This window comes from Rana temporaria, chromosome 13 (assembly GCF_905171775.1).
Source record: "Rana temporaria chromosome 13, aRanTem1.1, whole genome shotgun sequence".
NCBI lineage: Eukaryota > Metazoa > Chordata > Amphibia > Anura > Ranidae > Rana > Rana temporaria.
The window spans coordinates 120,191,559-120,210,764 of NC_053501.1; the positions used below are offsets into that span (position 1 = coordinate 120,191,559).

The 19,206-nt window shown below is 48.4% G+C and overlaps 1 protein-coding gene across 2 annotated transcripts; it reads right to left on the reverse strand.

Annotated features, from left to right (window-relative positions):
* Positions 1-5,780: 5,780 nt before the first annotated feature.
* On the reverse strand, positions 5,781-18,725 carry SLC27A3 (solute carrier family 27 member 3; the record flags this gene model as incomplete). 2 transcript variants are annotated; one of them, XM_040332797.1, is given in 9 exon segments in its annotated part: positions 5,781-6,708; positions 9,977-10,107; positions 13,266-13,363; positions 14,977-15,175; positions 15,320-15,410; positions 15,925-16,119; positions 17,988-18,112; positions 18,236-18,394; positions 18,516-18,725. In XM_040332797.1, coding segments are annotated over 9 exon segments (1,385 nt in total), but the record flags the coding sequence as incomplete, so codon positions are not given.
* Between the last annotated feature and the right edge of the window lie 481 nt (positions 18,726-19,206).

Here is a 19,206-nt window from a genome sequence, read left to right on the forward strand (position 1 = left end):
TTCGCCTCTCTTTTTAGAGACCGCGTGGTCAAAGTGCGTGCATGTTAACCCAATTTCGAGTGCGTGTGTAAGTGTGGTGGTTTTTGTGGGAGGGGGGTGGGCGTACTAAGCGCAGGCTTACCTCGCATAGCGCACCCACCGGGAGCCGGGCTGAGACCACCAAACTCAATTCACATGTAGCCGAGACCGGGATCCGAACCTCTAGCTGCAGAGGTGAATGGCTTGTCAGCGCAGTGCCAATCGCGTTGAGCCACCATTTAATTATTTTAATATTATATTTATTATTATTATACTATGCTTTATATTTTTTTACCACTACTTAAAATATAAATAATAAAAAAATAATTATTATTATTATTATTCAAGATTTATACATTGCCCACAGTTTGCACCTCGCTTAACAATATAAAAGGAAGACAGTAAAGTTACAATACAATAAAAACACAAGAGAGTTAAGAAGGCCCTGCTAATAAGAGCTTATTATTTCATATGTATTGTTATTATACTCATTTTAAATTGTATCATCATTTTATTAGTATTTTATATTATTATACAAAAATGTTAATATTTTATTAGTATTTTATATTATTATACAAAAATGTTAATATTTTATTAGTATTTATTTTATATTTATTGTCGTTATAGGAAATATAGGAACAATATTTACAATTAGTATAACAATAAATATTAAATAAATACTAATAAAATAATATTTAAAATTAGTATAACAGCAATACATATAAAAGATAAATACTAATATAATAATAAATACAAAATAATTAACTACAGGAAGAAATATAGGAATCATTTTTTTAATTAGTATAACAAAAATAAATATAAAAATAAATACTAATATAAGAATAAATAATGAACTATATTAAGAAATATAAAACATTATAGGGCCAGATTCACAGAAGAAGTACGCCGGAGGATCTGCTGATATCTGCTGATACTCCGGCGTACTTTCAAATTTGCCGCGTCGTATCTTTGTTTGTAATTCACAAACCAAGATACGACGGCATTTGGCTAAGATCCGAAAGGCGTACGTCTTCGGATCTTAGGATGCAATACTTCGGCGCCCGCTGGGTGGAGTTTGCGTCGTTTTCCGCGTCGGGTATGCAAATTAGCTGTTTACGGCGATTCACGAAGATACGCGTGTTCGTCGCATTCTCTTACGTCGTCGCTAGTCGGCATTTCCCGTCGCAAAGTTACGGCTGCTATTTAGGTGGTGTAACAATAGACAGCCCATGTTAAAGTATGGCCGTCGTTCCCGCGTCGAATTTCAAATTTTTTTTGTGCAAGTCGTCCGGGAATACGAAAGTACGTAACGCACGTCGCCGTTCAAAACATTACGTCGGGCGACGTCATTTCGCGCAAAGCACGGCGGGAAATTTCAAAACGGAGCATGCGCAGTACGTCCGGCGCGGGAATAGCGCCTAATTTAAATGGTACACGCCCCATTTGAATTGGGCGGGCTTGCGCCGGACGGCTTTACGCTACGCCGCCGCAAGTTTACACGCAAGTGCTTTGTGAATCAAGCACTTACGATGAAAACTTGCGGCGGTGTAACGTAAATGGGATACGTTACGCCACAGCGCAGGTACCTGAATCTGGCCCTCTAATTTTAAATATGTTTTATATTTCTTACTATAGTTCATTATTTTATATTTATTATTATAATAGTATTTATCTTTTATATGTATTGTTGTTATACTCATTTTAAATATTATTTTATTAGTATTTATTTTATATTTATTGTTATACTTATTTTAAATATAACAATAAATATAAAAATAAATACTAATATAATAATAAATATAAAATCATGAACTATAGGAAGAAATATAGAAATTAGTAAGAAATATAGGAACAATATTTAAAATTTGTACATTTCTGCCTATAGTTCATTATTTTATATTTATTATTATATTAGTATTTATTGTTAAACTAATTTTTTATATATTTCTTTCTAACAATAAATATAAAAATAAATACTAATATAATAATAAATATAAAATAATGAACTACAGGAAGAAATATAGGAATCATTTTTTAATTAGTATAACAATAAATATAAAAATAAAAACGAATATAATAATAAATATAAAATAATGAACTATAGGAAGAAATATAGAAATTAGTAAGAAATATAGGAACAGTATTTAAAATGTGTACATTTCTTCCTATAGTTCATTTGTTTTCTATTTATTATATTAGTATTTATTTTTATATTTATTGTTATATTAATTTTAAATATTTTTCCTATATTTCTTTCTAACAACAATAAATATAAAAATAAATACTAATATAATAATAAATATAAAATAATGAACTATAGTAAGAAATATAAGAAACATATTTAAATTTAGTATAACAAAAAATATAAAAATAAATACTAATATAATAATAATAAAAAATATAAAATAATGAACTACAGGAAGAAATATAGGAAATAGTAAATATAGGAAATGTATTGTTGTCATACTAATTTTAAAAATGATTCCTATATTTCTTACCATCTCCTATATTCCTTCCTATAGTTTCATTATTTTATAATTATTATTATATTAGTATTTATTTTTATATTTATTGTTATACTCATTTTAAATATTTTCCTAGATTTCTTTACAACAACAATAAAAATAAATACTAATATAATAATAAATATAAAATAATGAACTATAGGAAGAAACATAGGAAAAATATTTAAAATTAGTATATTTCTTCCTATAGCTAATTATTTTATATGTATTATTATATTCGTATTTATCTTTATATTTATTGTTATACTAATTTTAAATATTTTTCCTATATTTCTTAGTTCATTATTGTCCCCCTTTGAGTGTTATTCCCATGATGCACCTGAAAATCTTGCCCCCTGCTGGCCATTTCCTCCGACATAAAAGGAGCCGACTCTCACCTGATTGGACAGTTTGAAAAGCAGAGATCGATCCCAGGTCTCATGGAAACTTTTTTCATATACAATAAGGGGGGAAAGAAAGTAATCGATCGGCTGCTGATTTTGTGACAAAGGAAACGATCGGTCTCTATAATTTTATTGGTCGCTTTATTATAACAGCGAGAGACGGAATAACAACAAAAATATCCAGAAAAACTTGTTTCAAAAAAGTTATAAATTGATTTTGATGAGTGAAATAAGTATTTGATCCCCCCAATCAATCAGCGAGATTTCTGGCTCCCGGGTGTCTTCTATAGAGGTAACAAGCTGAGATTAGGAGAACTCTCTCTCTCTCTTATAGGGAGTGCTCCTAATCTCAGCTTGTTACCTGTATAAAAGACACCTGTCCACAGAAGCAACCAATCAGGTTCCAATCTCTCCACCATGGGGGAGACCAAAGATCGGTCAGAGGATGTCGGGGAGAAGATCAGAGATCTACACAAGGCTGGAATGGGCTACAAGACCGTCGCCAAGCAGCTTGGTGGGAGGAGACAACAGTTGGTGGGATTATTCACAAATAGAAGAAACACAAAATAACGGTCACTCTCCCTTGGTCTTGGTCTTAGGGTTGACATCTAATTCCTTTAAACCCGAACACTTTGTTATCTTTATTAATGTTTGGTAAGTTCAATATCCCACCTCTTTGGGGACCAAAGAATTCAAGTGGGGGGAGAATGTAGCCATGAAGTACACAGGTTCTAAAGGCCGATTTAATGCAGATGAGGCACCAAGTGAGTTTAATCTCCTCCTTAATCAGCCTCAGAACCTGTGTACTTCATGGCTACATTCTCCCCCCACTTGAATTATTTGGTCCCCAAAGAGGGGAGGATATTGAAATAACCACTCATTAAGAAAAAGAGGTGTTCGGGTTTAAAGGGATGAGGTGACAACCCTACTCAGTCTGGGGCTCCATACAAGATCTCACCTCGTGGGGGTTCAATGATCATGAGAACGGTGAGGAATCCACCCAGAACTACACCGGGGGATCTTGTCAACAATCTCAGCTGGGACCATCGTCACCAAGAAAACAATCGGTAACACACTACACCGGGAAGGACTGGAGGAAACACAAAATAACTCCATCTCCCTGAGTCTTAGTACTTCATGGCTACATTCTCCCCCCACTTTGGTCCCCAAAGAGATGGGCATATCAAACTAACCAAACATTAATGAAGATAACAAAGTGTTCGGGTTGAAAGGGATGAGGGGGCAACCCTACTCAGTCTGGGACTGAAATCCTGCAGCCCCCCGCAAGGCCCCTCTGCTCAGGAAATCACATGTACAGCCCGTCTGACAATGAACATCTGAATGATTCAGAGGAGAACTGGGGGAAAGTGTTGTGATCAGAGGAGACCAAAATCGAGAACTTTGGCATCAACTCTCCGTGTTTGGAGGAAGAGGAGCCCATGATCCCAAGAACACAACCCCCCACACCGTCATACATGGAGAACAGCATCCCCCACCGTCATACATGGAGAACACCACCCCCACACCGTCATACATGGAGAACAGCATCCCCCCACCGTCATACATGGAGAACACCATCCCCCACCGTCATACATGGAGAACACCCTCCCCCACCGTCATACATGGAGAACACCCTCCCCCACCGTCATCCATGGAGAACACCATCCCCCCCCCCACCGTCATACATGGAGAACACCATCCCCCACGTCATACATGAAGAACACCATCCCCCACCGTCATACACGGAGAACACCACCCCCCACCGTCATACATGGAGAACACCACCCCCCCCCACCGTCATACATGGAGAACACCATCCCCCACGTCATACATGAAGAACACCATCCCCCACCGTCATACACGGAGAACACCACCCCCCACCGTCATACATGGAGAACACCACCCCCCCCCACCGTCATACATGGAGAACACCACCCCCCCACCGTCATACATGGAGAACACCACCCCCCCACCGTCATACATGGAGAACACCATCCCCCACCGTCATACATGGAGAACACCATCCCCCACCGTCATACATGGAGAACACCATCCCCCACTGTCATACATGGAGAACACCATCCCCCACCGTCATACATGGAGGACATCATCCCCCACCGTCATACATGGAGAACACCATCCCCCACCGTCATACATGGAGGACATCATCCCCCACCGTCATACATGGAGAACACCATCTCCCACCGTCATACATGGAGAACACCACCCCCCAATGCCATACATGGAGGGGGAAACATTATGCTTTGGGGGGGTTTTTCTGCTAAGCGGACAGGACAACTTCACCGCATTAAAGGGACGATGGGTGGGGCCATGTACCATCAAATCTTGGGTGAGAACCTCCTTCCCTCAGACAGGGCATTGAAGAAGGGTCATAGATGGGTCCTGGGACAATGACCCAAAACACACGGCCAAGGCAACAAAGGAGTGTCTCAAGAAGGATCACATTAAGGTCATGGAGTGGCCTAGTCAGTCTGCAGACCTTAATCCTATAGAAAATATGTGGAGGGAGCTGAAGGTTCGAGTGACCAAACGTCGGCCTGGAATCTTTAATGACTTGGAGAGGACAAAATCCCTCCTGAGATGTGAGAACCTGGAGGCCAACTCCAAGAAATGTCTGACCTCTGTGATCGCCAACAAGGGTCTCTCCACCAACTACTAAGTCACGTTTTGCGAAGGGTTCGAATTATAGACCGATCGTTTGTCAGTGGGGCAAAACATACAAAATCAGCAGGGGGGGTGCAAATACTTTGTGTTCCTTACTGTACGAACCGTCAATATTTTATTTTTAGAGAAATTCTCCATGAACTAAATCCAAAAAGACTGAACACCAGTCGATCATTTTTGAATCCTTTATTTGATACCCTGTAGCAGTATAAAATGTTACAAAAAAAGTACAACGGTCTGTAATATAAAAAGACATGAAAACCCAGCGAGAGTCTCACCCTGCAGGGAAGGGGCTGGCGCCCAGGATGGGGGTGAGGTCAGAAAAACGCCCGTGGGCGGGGATACAAGGCTAAAGCCACGCCCCCTCACCGATTGCGGTACGAACGCTCGCTGTTGAAGCGTTAACTCATCTCGACGACGGGAAATGTTTTATAAAAGTCGGAGATCGGCGCAAAATTTGGTGAATTTGGCGGTTTTGTCTCTGAAAAAATTAGCAGCAGACGTCGTTTGTTAAAAATGAGTAAATAAGAAAAGTTTATGGCTTCCTGATTGGTCCCGCTAGAATTCTATATTCTAAAAAATAACTATTTTGGTAAAATAACAAAAACTTTCCACCCTGTAGCCTCGTGAATTGCGATTGTATAAAAAGTCGACTCCCCCCCCCCCCCCCCCCCTGGCGTCGATTGTCCATCAAACCAATTGGCGGAATGTCTGGAAGTCATAAAGGCACTTGAGATACGGCGTTACGACTAGATCTAAAGTATGGACCTTCCAACCCAACCTCAGCCGCTGAATCTCCGTGTTACCAAACTAGGATGAGAAGAGGTTGTCCTAAAGGGTCAGAGGTCGTTATGCCTCGGCTGAGTCGCGCCCCTGAGGAACCAAATCGGAATAGAAGAAGAAAAAAAATGGCGGGTCACTTAAACTCGGAATTCTGAAGATAAGATCTGTGAGTAAAGGTCTTCTGTGAGTGGACGATAGGAGTGAGAGCCTTCATCCAGGAGATAGAGGGGATCCGAGATCAGCAGTGGTGAGAACCCGTCATTAACCAATTGTTGCTTCTGTTGTTTAAAGGTCCCGGTGGTTGCAATGTGTTCCTGGAGAGAGAAGAGAGAAGATTAGACACGGTGTCCACCAAAACTAAGATCTATGTGTTCCTGGAGAGAAGGTTAGACACGGTGTCCACCAAAACTAGGATCTATGTGTTCCTGGAGAGAGAAGAGAGAAGGTTAGACACGGTGTCCACCAAAACTAAGATCTATGTGTTCCTGGAGAGAGAAGAGAGAAGGTTAGACACGGTGTCCACCAAAACTAAGATCTATGTGTTCCTGGAGAGAGAAGAGAGAAGGTTAGACGAGGTGTCCACCAAAACTAAGATCTATGTGTTCCTGGAGAGAGAAGATTAGACACGGTGTCCACCAAAACTAAGATCTATGTGTTCCTGGAGAGAAGAGAGAAGGTTAGACACGGTGTCCACCAAAACTAGGATCTATGTGTTCCTGGAGAGAGAAGAGAGAAGGTTAGACACGGTGTCCACCAAAACTAAGATCTATGTGTTCCCGGAGAGAGAAGAGAGAAGGTTAGACACGGTGTCCACCAAAACTAAGATCTATGTGTTCCTGGAGAGAGAAGAGAGAAGGTTAGACACGGTGTCCACCAAAACCAAGATCTATGTGTTCCCAGAGAGAGAAGAGAGAAGGTTAGACACGGTGTCCACCAAAACTAAGATCTATGTGTTCCTGGAGAGAGAAGAGAGAAGGTTAGACACGGTGTCCACCAAAACTAAGATCTATGTGTTCCTGGAGAGAGAAGAGAGAAGGTTAGACACGGTGTCCACCAAAACTAAGATCTACGTGTTCCCGGAGAGAAGAGAGAAGGTTAGACACGGTGTCCACCAAAACTAAGATCTATGTGTTCCTGGAGAGAGAAGAGAGAAGGTTAGACACGGTGTCCACCAAAACTAAGATCTATGTGTTCCTGGAGAGAGAAGAGGGAAGGTTAGACACGGTGTCCACCAAAACTGAGATCTATGTGTTCCCAGAGAGAGAAGAGAAGATTAGACACGGTGTCACCAAAACTAAGATCTATGTGTTCCTGGAGAGAGAAGATCAGACACGGTGTCCACCAAAACTAAGATCTATGTGTTCCTGGAGAGAGAAGAGAGAAGGTTAGACACGGTGTCCACCAAAACTAAGATCTACGTGTTCCTGGAGAGAGAAGAGAGAAGATTAGACACGGTGTCCACCAAAACTAAGATCTACGTGTTCCCGGAGAGAGAAGAGAAGATTAGACACGGTGTCCACCAAAACTAAGATCTATGTGTTCCTGGAGAGAGAAGAGAGAAGGTTAGACACGGTGTCCACCAAAACCAAGATCTATGTGTTCCTGGAGAGAGAAGAGAGAAGGTTAGACACGGTGTCCACCAAAACTAAGATCTATGTGTTCCTGGAGAGAGAAGAGAGAAGGTTAGACACGGTGTCCACCAAAACTAAGATCTACGTGTTCCCGGAGAGAGAAGAGAAGATTAGACACGGTGTCCACCAAAACTAAGATCTATGTGTTCCTGGAGAGAGAAGAGAGAAGGTTAGACACGGTGTCGACCAAAACTAAGATCTATGTGTTCCTGGAGAGAGAAGAGAGAAGGTTAGACACGGTGTCGACCAAAACTAAGATCTATGTGTTCCTGGAGAGAGAAGAGAGAAGGTTAGACACGGTGTCCACCAAAACTAAGATCTATGTGTTCCCGGAGAGAGAAGAGAGAAGGTTAGACCCGGTGTCCACCAAAACTAAGATCTATGTGTTCCCGGAGAGAGAAGAGAGAAGGTTAGACACGGTGTCCACCAAAACTAAGATCTATGTGTTCCCGGAGAGAGAAGGTTAGACACGGTGTCCACCAAAACTAAGATCTATGTGTTCCTGGAGAGAGAAGGTTAGACACGGTGTCCACCAAAACTAAGATCTATGTGTTCCTGGAGAGAGAAGAGAGAAGGTTAGACACGGTGTCCACCAAAACTAAGATCTATGTGTTCCCGGAGAGAGAAGAGAGAAGGTTAGACACGGTGTCCACCAAAACTAAGATCTATGTGTTCCTGGAGAGAGAAGAGAGAAGGTTAGACACGGTGTCCACCAAAACTAAGATCTATGTGTTCCTGGAGAGAGAAGAGAGAAGATTAGACACGGTGTCCACCAAAACTAAGATCTATGTGTTCCTGGAGAGAGAAGAGAGAAGGTTAGACACGGTGTCCACCAAAACTAAGATCTATGTGTTCCTGGAGAGAGAAGAGAGAAGATCAGACATGGTGACCACCAAAACTAAGATCTATGTGTTCCTGGAGAGAGAAGAGAGGTTAGACATGGTGACCACCAAAACTAAGATCTATGTGTTCCCGGAGAGAGAAGATTAGACACGGTGTCCACCAAAGCTGAGGTCCACGTGTTCCTGAAGAGAGAGGGTCGCACATGGTGACCACCAAAGAGAAGGCCCACGTGCTCCTGAAGAGAGAAAAGGGAAGGTCAAACATAGTAACCTCCAAAGTTCCTGGGGAGAGACGAGAGAAGATCAGACACGGGGACCACCAAAGCTGAGGTTCTATCGTGGACAATCAAACATGGCAGCCACTGTACAAATACCGCGTGACATAAAAAACTGTTATTTTATTCCACAGGGTCTCTGGCAAAAAATATATGTTTGGGGGTTCTAAATAATTTTCTAAGCTTTTAAAGAAAAATCGCGGTCCTCAAGTGGTTGAAATCTCAAAAAAAGGTGTCCATTGGACCTTAGAAGATAAAGAAAGAGACTCAATGCTCCACCCACAACTCATGAACCCCGCCCCACAACTCATGAACCCCGCCCCACAACTCATGAACCCCACCCCACAACTCACAAACCCCGGCCCACAACTCATAAACCCCGGCCCACAACTCATAAACCCCGGCCCACAACTCATAAACCCCGGCCCACAACTCATGAACCCCGCCCCACAACTCATAAACCCCGCCCCCCACAACTCATAAACGCCGCCCCCCACAACTCACAAACCCCGCCCCCCACAACTCACAAACCCCGCCCCCACAACTCACAAACCCCGCCCCACAACTCATAAACCCCGCCCCCATAACTCATAAACCCCTCCCCCCATAACTCATAAACCCCGCCCCCCACAACTCATAAACCCCGCCCCCCACAACTCATAAACCCCGCCCCACAACTGAACTCACGGACCCCGCCCCACAACTCACGGACCCCGCCCCACAACTCACGGACCCCGCCCCACAACTCATAAACCCCGCCCCACAACTCATAAACCCCGCCCCACAATTTGGCACTACATGAAAAACACAACATTTATATTTCGTGTCACCAACCATGACTCTCAGGAAGCGCGGACGGGCGTAGGACGGAAGAAAATCCATCACATGGGAGAAAACGCGATCCAAATTCAGCTCGTTCCCAGGACGCAATGTGACGGCCGCCATGCCGGTCCGACCTTCATGTCCTAAAGAAGGAGGAAGACACCCGAGGTGAAGGCAAGGATGACAATGACCAACACAACCCACAGATACACCATGTCCCCAAAAGTATTGAGACGCCGGCCTTTCCATGCACAGGAACTGTAATGACCCCCCCCCCCCCAGTCTTAGTCCGGAGGGTTCAATATGGAGTTGGCTCCGCCCCTTTGCAGCTATAACACCTTCACCTCTTCTGGGAAGGCCGTCCACAAGGTTTAGGGGTGTGTCTATGGGAAGGCTGTCCACAAGGTTTAGGGGTGTGTCTATGGGAAGGCCGTCCACAAGGTTTAGGGGTGTGTCTATGGGAAGGCCGTCCACAAGGTTTAGGGGTGTGTCTATGGGAAGGCCGTCCACAAGGTTTAGGGGCGTGTCTATGGGAAGGCGGTCCTCAAGGTTTAGGGGTGTGTCTATGGGAAGGCTGTCTACAAGGTTTAGGGGTGTGTCTATGGAAAGGCTGTCCACAAGGTTTAGGGGTGTGTCTATGGGAAGGCCGTCCACAAGGTTTAGGGGTGTGTCTATGGGAAGGCCATCCACAAGGTTTAGGGGTGTGTCTATGGGAAGGCCGTCCACAAGGTTTAGGGGTGTGTCTATGGGAAGGCCGTCCACAAGGTTTAGGGGCGTGTATATGGGAAGGCGGTCCTCAAGGTTTAGGGGTGTGTCTATGGGAAGGCCGTCCACAAGGTTTAGGGGTGTGTCTATGGGAAGGCCGTTCACAAGGTTTAGGGGCGTGTCTATGGGAAGGCCGTCCACAAGGTTTAGGGGTGTGTCTATGGGAAGGCCGTCCATAAGGTTTAGGGGTGTGTCTATGGGAAGGCGGTCCACAAGGTTTAGGGGTGTGTCTATGGGAAGGCCGTCCACAAGGTTTAGGAGGGTGTCTATGGGAAGGCCGTCCACAAGGTTTAGGGGTGTGTCTATGGGAAGGCCGTCCACAAGGTTTAGGGGTGTGTCTATGGGAAGGCCGTCCACAAGGTTTAGGGGCGTGTCTATGGGAAGGCGGTCCTCAAGGTTTAGGGGTGTGTCTATGGGAAGGCCGTCCACAAGGTTTAGGGGTGTATCTATGGGAAGGCCGTTCACAAGGTTTAGGGGCGTGTCTATGGGAAGGCCGTCCACAAGGTTTAGGGGTGTGTCTATGGGAAGGCGGTCCACAAGGTTTAGGGGTGTGTCTATGGGAAGGCCGTCCACAAGGTTTAGGGGTGTGTCTATGGGAAGATCCGTCCACAAGGTTTAGGGGTGTGTCTATGGGAAGATCCGTCCACAAGGTTTAGGGGTGTGTCTATGGGAAGGCTGTCCACAAGGTTTAGGGGTGTGTCTATGGGAGGGCTGCCCACAATGTTTAGGGGTGTGTCTATGGGAAGGTTGTCCACAAGGTTTAGGATTGGGTCTATGGAAATGTTTGACCATTCTTCCAGAAGCGCATTTGTGGGGTCAGGCACTGATGTTGGACGAGAAGGCCTGGTTCACAGTCTCCTCTCCAAGGTGTTCTATCGGGTTGAGGTCAGGACTCTGTGCAGGACAGTCAAGTTCCTCCACCCCAAACTTCTCGTCCAACATCAGCGCCTGACCTCACAAATGCTCTTCTGGAAGAATGGTCCAACATTCCCATAGACACCCTCCTAAACCTTGTGGACTGCCTTCCCATAGACACACCTCTAAACCTTGTGGATGGATCTTCCCATAGACACACTCCTAAACCTTGTGGATGGATCTTCCCATAGACACACTCCTAAACCTTGTGGACGGCCTTCCCATAGACACACCTCTAAACCTTGTGGACGGCCTTCCCATAGACACTCCCCTAAACCTTGTGGACAGCCTTCCCATAGACACGCCCCTAAACCTTGTGGACGGCCTTCCCATAGACACACCCCTAAACCTTGTGGACGGCCTTCCCATAGACACACCTCTAAACCTTGTGGACGGCCTTCCCATAGACACACCTCTAAACCTTGTGGATGGATCTTCCCATAGACACACCCCTAAACCTTGTGGACAGCCCTCCCATAGACACACCCCTAAACCTTGTGGACGGCCTTCCCATAGACACACCTCTAAACCTTGTGGACGGCCTTCCCATAGACACACCTCTAAACCTTGTGGATGGATCTTCCCATAGACACACCCCTAAACCTTGTGGATGGATCTTCCCATAGACACACCTCTAAACCTTGTGGACAGCCTTCCCATAGACACCCTCCTAAACCTTGTGGACGGCTTTCCCATAGACACACCCCTAAACCTTGTGGACGGCCTTCCCATAGACACACCCCTAAACCTTGTGGATGGATCTTCCCATAGACACACCCCTAAACCTTGTGGACGGCCTTCCCATAGACACACCCCTAAACCTTGTGGACGGCCTTCCCATAGACACACCCCTAAACCTTGTGGACCGCCTTTCCATAGACACACCCCTAAACGTTGTGGACGGCCTTCCCATAGACACACCCCTAAACCTTGTGGACGGCCTTCCCATAGACACCCTCCTAAACCTTGTGGACGGCCTTCCCATAGACACACCCCTAAACCTTGTGGACCGGCTTTCCATAGACACACCCCTAAACGTTGTGGACGGCCTTCCCATAGACACACCCCTAAACCTTGTGGACGGCCTTCCCATAGACACGCCCCTAAACCTTGTGGGCGGCCTTCCCAGAAGAGGTGAAGGTGTTATAGCTGCAAAGGGCGGGGCCAACTCAATATTGAACCCTCCGGACTAAGACTGGGGGGTCATTAAAGGTCATGTGTGTGTAAAGGCCGGTGTCCCAATACTTTTGGTAATATAATGTGTGTATATAGAGGAGGGGGAGGGGTGTATATATATGCAGAGCTTTTTTTCTCAGGAAATAGGTGCAGGAACTCAAATACGATCCGTTCAGATTTCAAAAACAGTAGGGGGGTCTTAAAGGGGCATTACATACCAGGATTGCATTACATACAGAGTGCAGAGCTGTCACTTGTAAACACAGAAACCGGACTTCTGTGTTTACAAGTAATTGTAGTGAGCAGGCACCAAAAGGTCTGAGCCAAAGGTGGTGGAACTGAGTTCCCCCAGAAAAAAAGCCCTGTATATATATATATATATAATGGGGGAGGGGAGGCGTCCCAATACTTTTGGTAATAGAGTGTATGAAGGGGAGGGACCTACCTGTAACGGTCACACCATAGACGTTGACCTCCTGGAGGAAGTCCAGCCCACTCAGGATCTCTGACACCTCTGTGGTGGCGACATTCTCCCCCTTCCACCTACAACGTCAACACAAATACCGGCGATGAAGAGGGGAACACGGGGGGAAGGGAGGGAGAAAGGGGCACACGGGGAGGGAGGAAGGGGCACACAGGGGGAGGGAGAAAGGGGCACACGTGGAGGGAGGGAGAAAGGGGCACACAGGGAGGGAGGGAGAAAGGGGCACACAGGGGGAGGGAGAAAGGGGCACACGTGGAGGGAGAAAGGGGCACACAGGGAGGGAGGGAGAAAGGGGCACACAGGGGTGCGAGAAAGGGGCACACGGGGAGGGAGAAAGGGGCACACAGGGAGGGAGGGAGAAAGGGGCACACAGGGGTGGGAGAAAGGGGCACACAGGGGTGGGAGAAAGGGGCACACAGGGGTGGGAGAAAGGGGCACACAGGGGTGGGAGAAAGGGGCACACGGGGGGAGGGAGGAAGGGGCACACAGGGGGAGGGAGAAAGGGGCACACGGAGGGAAGGAGAAAGGGGCACACGGGGGGGGGGGAGTAAGGGGCACACAGGGGGAGGGAGAAAGGGGCACACGGGGAGGGAGAAAGGGGCACACGTGGAGGGAGGGAGAAAGGGGCACACAGGGAGGGAGGGAGAAAGGGGCACACAGGGAGGGAGGGAGAAAGGGGCACACGGGGAGGGAGAAAGGGGCACACAGGGGTGGGAGAAAGGGGCACACAGGGGGAGGGAGGAAGGGGCACACAGGGGGAGGGAGAAAGGGGCACACGGAGGGAAGGAGAAAGGGGCACACGGGGGGGGGGGGGGAGTAAGGGGCACACAGGGGGAGGGAGAAAGGGGCACACGGGGAGGGAGAAAGGGGCACACGTGGAGGGAGGGAGAAAGGGGCACACGTGGAGGGAGGGAGAAAGGGGCACACGGGGAGGGAGAAAGGGGCACACGTGGAGGGAGAAAGGGGCACACAGGGGTGGAAGTAAGGGGCACACAGGGGGAGGGAGAAAGGGGCACACGGGGAGGGAGAAAGGGGCACACGTGGAGGGAGGGAGAAAGGGGCACACAGGGAGGGAGGGAGAAAGGGGCACACAGGGGTGCGAGAAAGGGACACACGGGGAGGGAGAAAGGGGCACACGTGGAGGGAGGGAGAAAGGGGCACACAGGGAGGGAGGGAGAAAGGGGCACACAGGGGTGCGAGAAAGGGGCACACGGGGAGGGAGAAAGGGGCACACAGGGGTGGGAGAAAGGGGCACACAGGGGTGGGAGAAAGGGGCACACGGGGTGGGAGAAAGGGGCACACGGGGAGGGAGAAAGGGGCACACGGGGAGGGAGAAAGGGGCACACGGGGAGGGAGAAAGGGGCACACAGGGGTGGGAGAAAGGGGCACACAGGGGTGGGAGAAAGGGGCACACAGGGGTGGGAGAAAGGGGCACACAGGGAGGGAGAAAGGGGCACACGGGAGGGGAGAGAAAGGGACACACGGGAGGGGGGGGGGGAGAAAGGGGCACACAGGTGGAAGGGGCGCATGCGATAGAACACTCGGAGGGAGGGAGGGGAGGAGCCGGCAGAAGAGGATTGGCGGGCCCCCCTATTGAACGGATGGGGCCCGGTACAGGAGGGCCCGGTACATGCTGCCCCATTGGAGGGAGCGTGGCTCCGCCTTCTCTCACCTGAAGGTGTCGCCGGTCCGGTCCCGGAAGTAGACGAAGCCGAGGTCGTCTTGGGCCATCAGGTCGCCCGTGTTGAAGAAAGTGTCGCCCTTCCGGAAAACGTCCCTCAGCAGCTTCTTCTCCGACAATTCCCGGCTGCCGACGTACCCCAAGAACGGCGAGGTGGGGGTGACCGGCGACACCAGGAGCCCCGTCTCCCCTGAGGAGAAAAAAGAGATGAAGGTCCCCCGGGATCAACGCGTTTCAATCCCGACCACTCCTGGGGGCCGGACCTCCTCTATGTGACCCAATCACAGGAGCCGGGAGAACTGTTGCCATGGCGACAAGAAAGCTTTGGATTTACCTGTACTTGTGCGCTGGCACCTCCCCCGCGAATCTCTGATTGGCTCCCCCTCCTGGGTATCGAAGCGAATGAGATCAAAGGGGCAGAATTGCTACAGAAAGAGAGAAATCCGAGACGATCATTAACCAATCAGATCTGCAGAGCATCGCTCCCTCCCCGGACAGATCCACATTGATATATTCTGCAGAGCATCGCTCCCTCCCCGGACAGATCCACATTGATATATTCTGCAGAACATCGCTCCCTCCCCCTCCTGACAGATCCATAGTGATATATTCTGCAGAGCATCGCTCCCTCCCCTCCCCCTCCTGACAGATCCATAGTGATACATTCTGCAGAGCATCGCTCCCTCCAATCAGATCCATATTGATACATTCTGCAGAGCATCGCTCCCCCCCTCCAATCAGATCCATAGTGATACATTCTGCAGAGCATCGCTCCCTCCCCTCCAATCAGATCCATATTGATATATTCTGCAGAGCATCGCTCCCTCCCCTCCCGACAGATCCATATTGATACATTCTGCAGAGCATCGCTCCCTCCCCTCCCGACAGATCCATAGTGATGCATTCTGCAGAGCGTCGCTCCGGGTGGGCGGGACTTGCCTTGTACAGGAAGGTCCCTCTGCCCACAGCTCCGGGGGTCCCGGTGTAGTTGAAGAAGCTGATGTTGAACTCGGTCAGGCCGTACGTCTCAAAGATTTGGACGTCCCCGAAACGGCGAGTGAAGTCCCTCCAGACGTCGGGGCGGAGCCCGCTGCCCGCCGCCAGGCGCACTTTGTGGTTCTTCTCGCCGTCCGTCTGCGTCACAAAAAAAGGTTAAAAGCAAGAGGGAGATCTCTCAGCCAATCAGTGCCGCCTCATCTCTCCCCCATCAGTGCCGCCTCATCTCTCCCCCATCAGTGCCGCCTCATCTCTCCCCCATCAGTGCCTCCCCATCTCTCCCCATCAGTGCCGCCTCATCTCTCTCCCCCATCAGTGCCGCCCCATCTCTCCCCTAATCAGTGCCGCCTCATCCCCCCCATCAGTGCCGCCTCATCTCTCCCCCATCAGTGCCGCCTCATCCGTCCTCCATCAGTGCCGCCTCATCCCCCCCATCAGTGCCGGCTCATCCGTCCTCCATCAGTGCCGCCTCATCCCTCCCTCATCAGTGCCGCCTCATCCCTCCCTCATCAGTGCCGCCTCACCCGTCCCCCATCAGTGCCGCCTCATCCGTCCCCCATCAGTGCCACCCCATCTCTCCCCCATCAGTGCCGCCTCATCTCTCTCCCTCATCAGTGCCGCCTCACCCGTCCATCAGTGCCGCCTCATCCCTCCCGCCTCACCCGTCCCCCATCAGTGCCGCCTCATCCGTCCCCCATCAGTGCCGCCTCATCCCTCCCTCATCAGTGCCGCCTCATCCGTCCCCCATCAGTGCCGCCTCATCCGTCCCCCATCAGTACCGCCTTATCTCTCTCCCCCATCAGTGCCGCCTCATCCCTCCCCCATCAGTGCCGCCTCATCCGTCCCCCATTAGTGCCGCCTCATCCGTCCCCCATCAGTGCCGCCTCATCCCTCCCTCATCAGTGCCGCCTCACCCGTCCCCCATCAGTGCCGCCTCATCCGTCCCCCATCAGTACCGCCTTATCTCTCTCCCCCATCAGTGCCGCCTCATCCCTCCCCCATCAGTGCCGCCTCATCCGTCCCCCATTAGTGCCGCCTCATCCCTCCCTCATCAGTGCCGCCTCACCCGTCCCCCATCAGTGCCACCTCATCCGTCCCCCATCAGTGCCACCCCATCTCTCCCCCATCAGTGCCGCCTCACCCGTCCCCCATGAGTGCCGCCTCATCCCTCCCGCCTCACCCGTCCCCCATCAGTGCCGCCTCATCCCTCCCTCATCAGTGCCGCCTCACCCGTCCCCCATCAGTGCCGCCTCATCCGTCCCCCATCAGTGCCGCCCCATCTCTACCCTATCAGTGCCGCCTCATCTCTCTCCCCCATCAAACGGATCCTCATGTGAAAGGGGAAAACTGACACAATCTGCAGGGGAGACAATCAGTCTTCACCCCCCAATTGTGTGTAAACAACAAACTTTATTTAGCAGATCAGCCAAGATTAGCCCGGTAAACGCATTGAACTGAGTCAGGAGAACGCCCCCTAGTGGTTGGAAATTCTAAATCTGAATATTGACACAGAAACTCATTTTTATTGGACTAATAAAAAAAATAAAGAATGACGAAATTTGTACAAATCTTCCAGAAAAAACAATAAAAATTATAAATTAAAGTAATATATATGGAATTTTAATAAATGTGGAAATTTGTACAAATCATCCAGAAAACAATAAAAATATGAATAAAAAAAAAGGAAAGTATTTTAAAGGATGAATTAAAAAAAAATAAAAAATAATTTTAATAATGAGAAGATTTGTAAAAAATTATCCAGAAAACAATACAAATTATAAGTAGAATAAAAATATATATAAAAAAACAAAAAGTGGAAAATTTGTACAAATCATCCAGAAAATAAAAATGATAGAAAAAATGTAAAATAAATGAGGTGGAAATAAATCAGCTCCTGAGAAGTGAGGCAGAATCTCGTACATTGGGGGAGGGGTGATCGGTAGGACAGTCTCTGATTGGACAGTTGTGGAGAGAAGTGGGAGGGAGGAGTAATAGATGGGAGGTACCTGCGGTTGGTTGGTGAGGTATCGGCACAGCTCTCCGATATACTGGAAGACGGTGACGTCGTACTTGCGGCAGTCGTTCCAGAACTGGCTGGCGGAGAAACGTTCCTTCAGGACCAGCGACGCCCCTGAGGAGCGCGGAGAGAGAAGTCAGAGAGGCTCCATCTAGTGTCCATAACGTGGTACTGTCCTGATTCCAGAGGAATGGCCACCAGGTGGAGCCGAAGATCACAGGATGGACGCGGACTTACCGACCCCGATGCAGCCCCCGAAGCCCAGCAGGGCCCCCGCTTTGTGGTAGAGCGGCAGAGACATGTAGATGACGTCGGAGGAGGTGGCTCCGCACAGCTGGTAGAAGACGGAGCACATCAGGGTCTTCAGGTGGCTGATCCGGGCCGCTTTGGGTAACCCTGCCGAAGGAAAATCAAATCCATCAGCCAATCAACTGCCAGAGAGGAGAAAACCCAACCCCCCCCTCAAAACAGCCAATCAGACGGACTGGTGAGTCCCCCTCCCCCTCCATTGGCTCACCTGTGGTCCCGGAGGTGAAGATGCAGATGGCCGTCTCCATCGGATTCTTCACGACGCCAAGCTCTGCGGGTGGGGGAGTGTCCGGGGCGGCGTCCATCAGAGCCTGGAGGTTGATGACATCATCGGGGTAATCTCCGGGGCCCATCACCCACACCGTGATCCCCATCTCCCGCACCTCGGGGAGGATCTCCCGCACCGCCTCAAAGAGCTCTGAGAGATCACAGAGGAGAGCAAGAAAATGTGAGGAATAATCCCACTATGACATCATTATACCACTATGACATCACTATAACATCACTATATCACTATGACATCACTATACCACTATGACATCACACCACTATGACATCACACCACTATGACATCACTATACCACTATGACATCACACCACTATGACATCACTATACCACTATGACATCACTATATCACAATGACATCACTACACCACTATGACATCACTACACCACTATGACATCACTACACCACTATGACATCACTATATCACTATGACATCACTACACCACTATGACATCACTATAACATCACTATATCACTATGACATCACTATACCACTATGACATCACACCACTATGACATCACTATACCACTATGACATCACACCACTATGACATCACTATACCACTATGACATCACTATATCACTATGACATCACTATACCACTATGACATC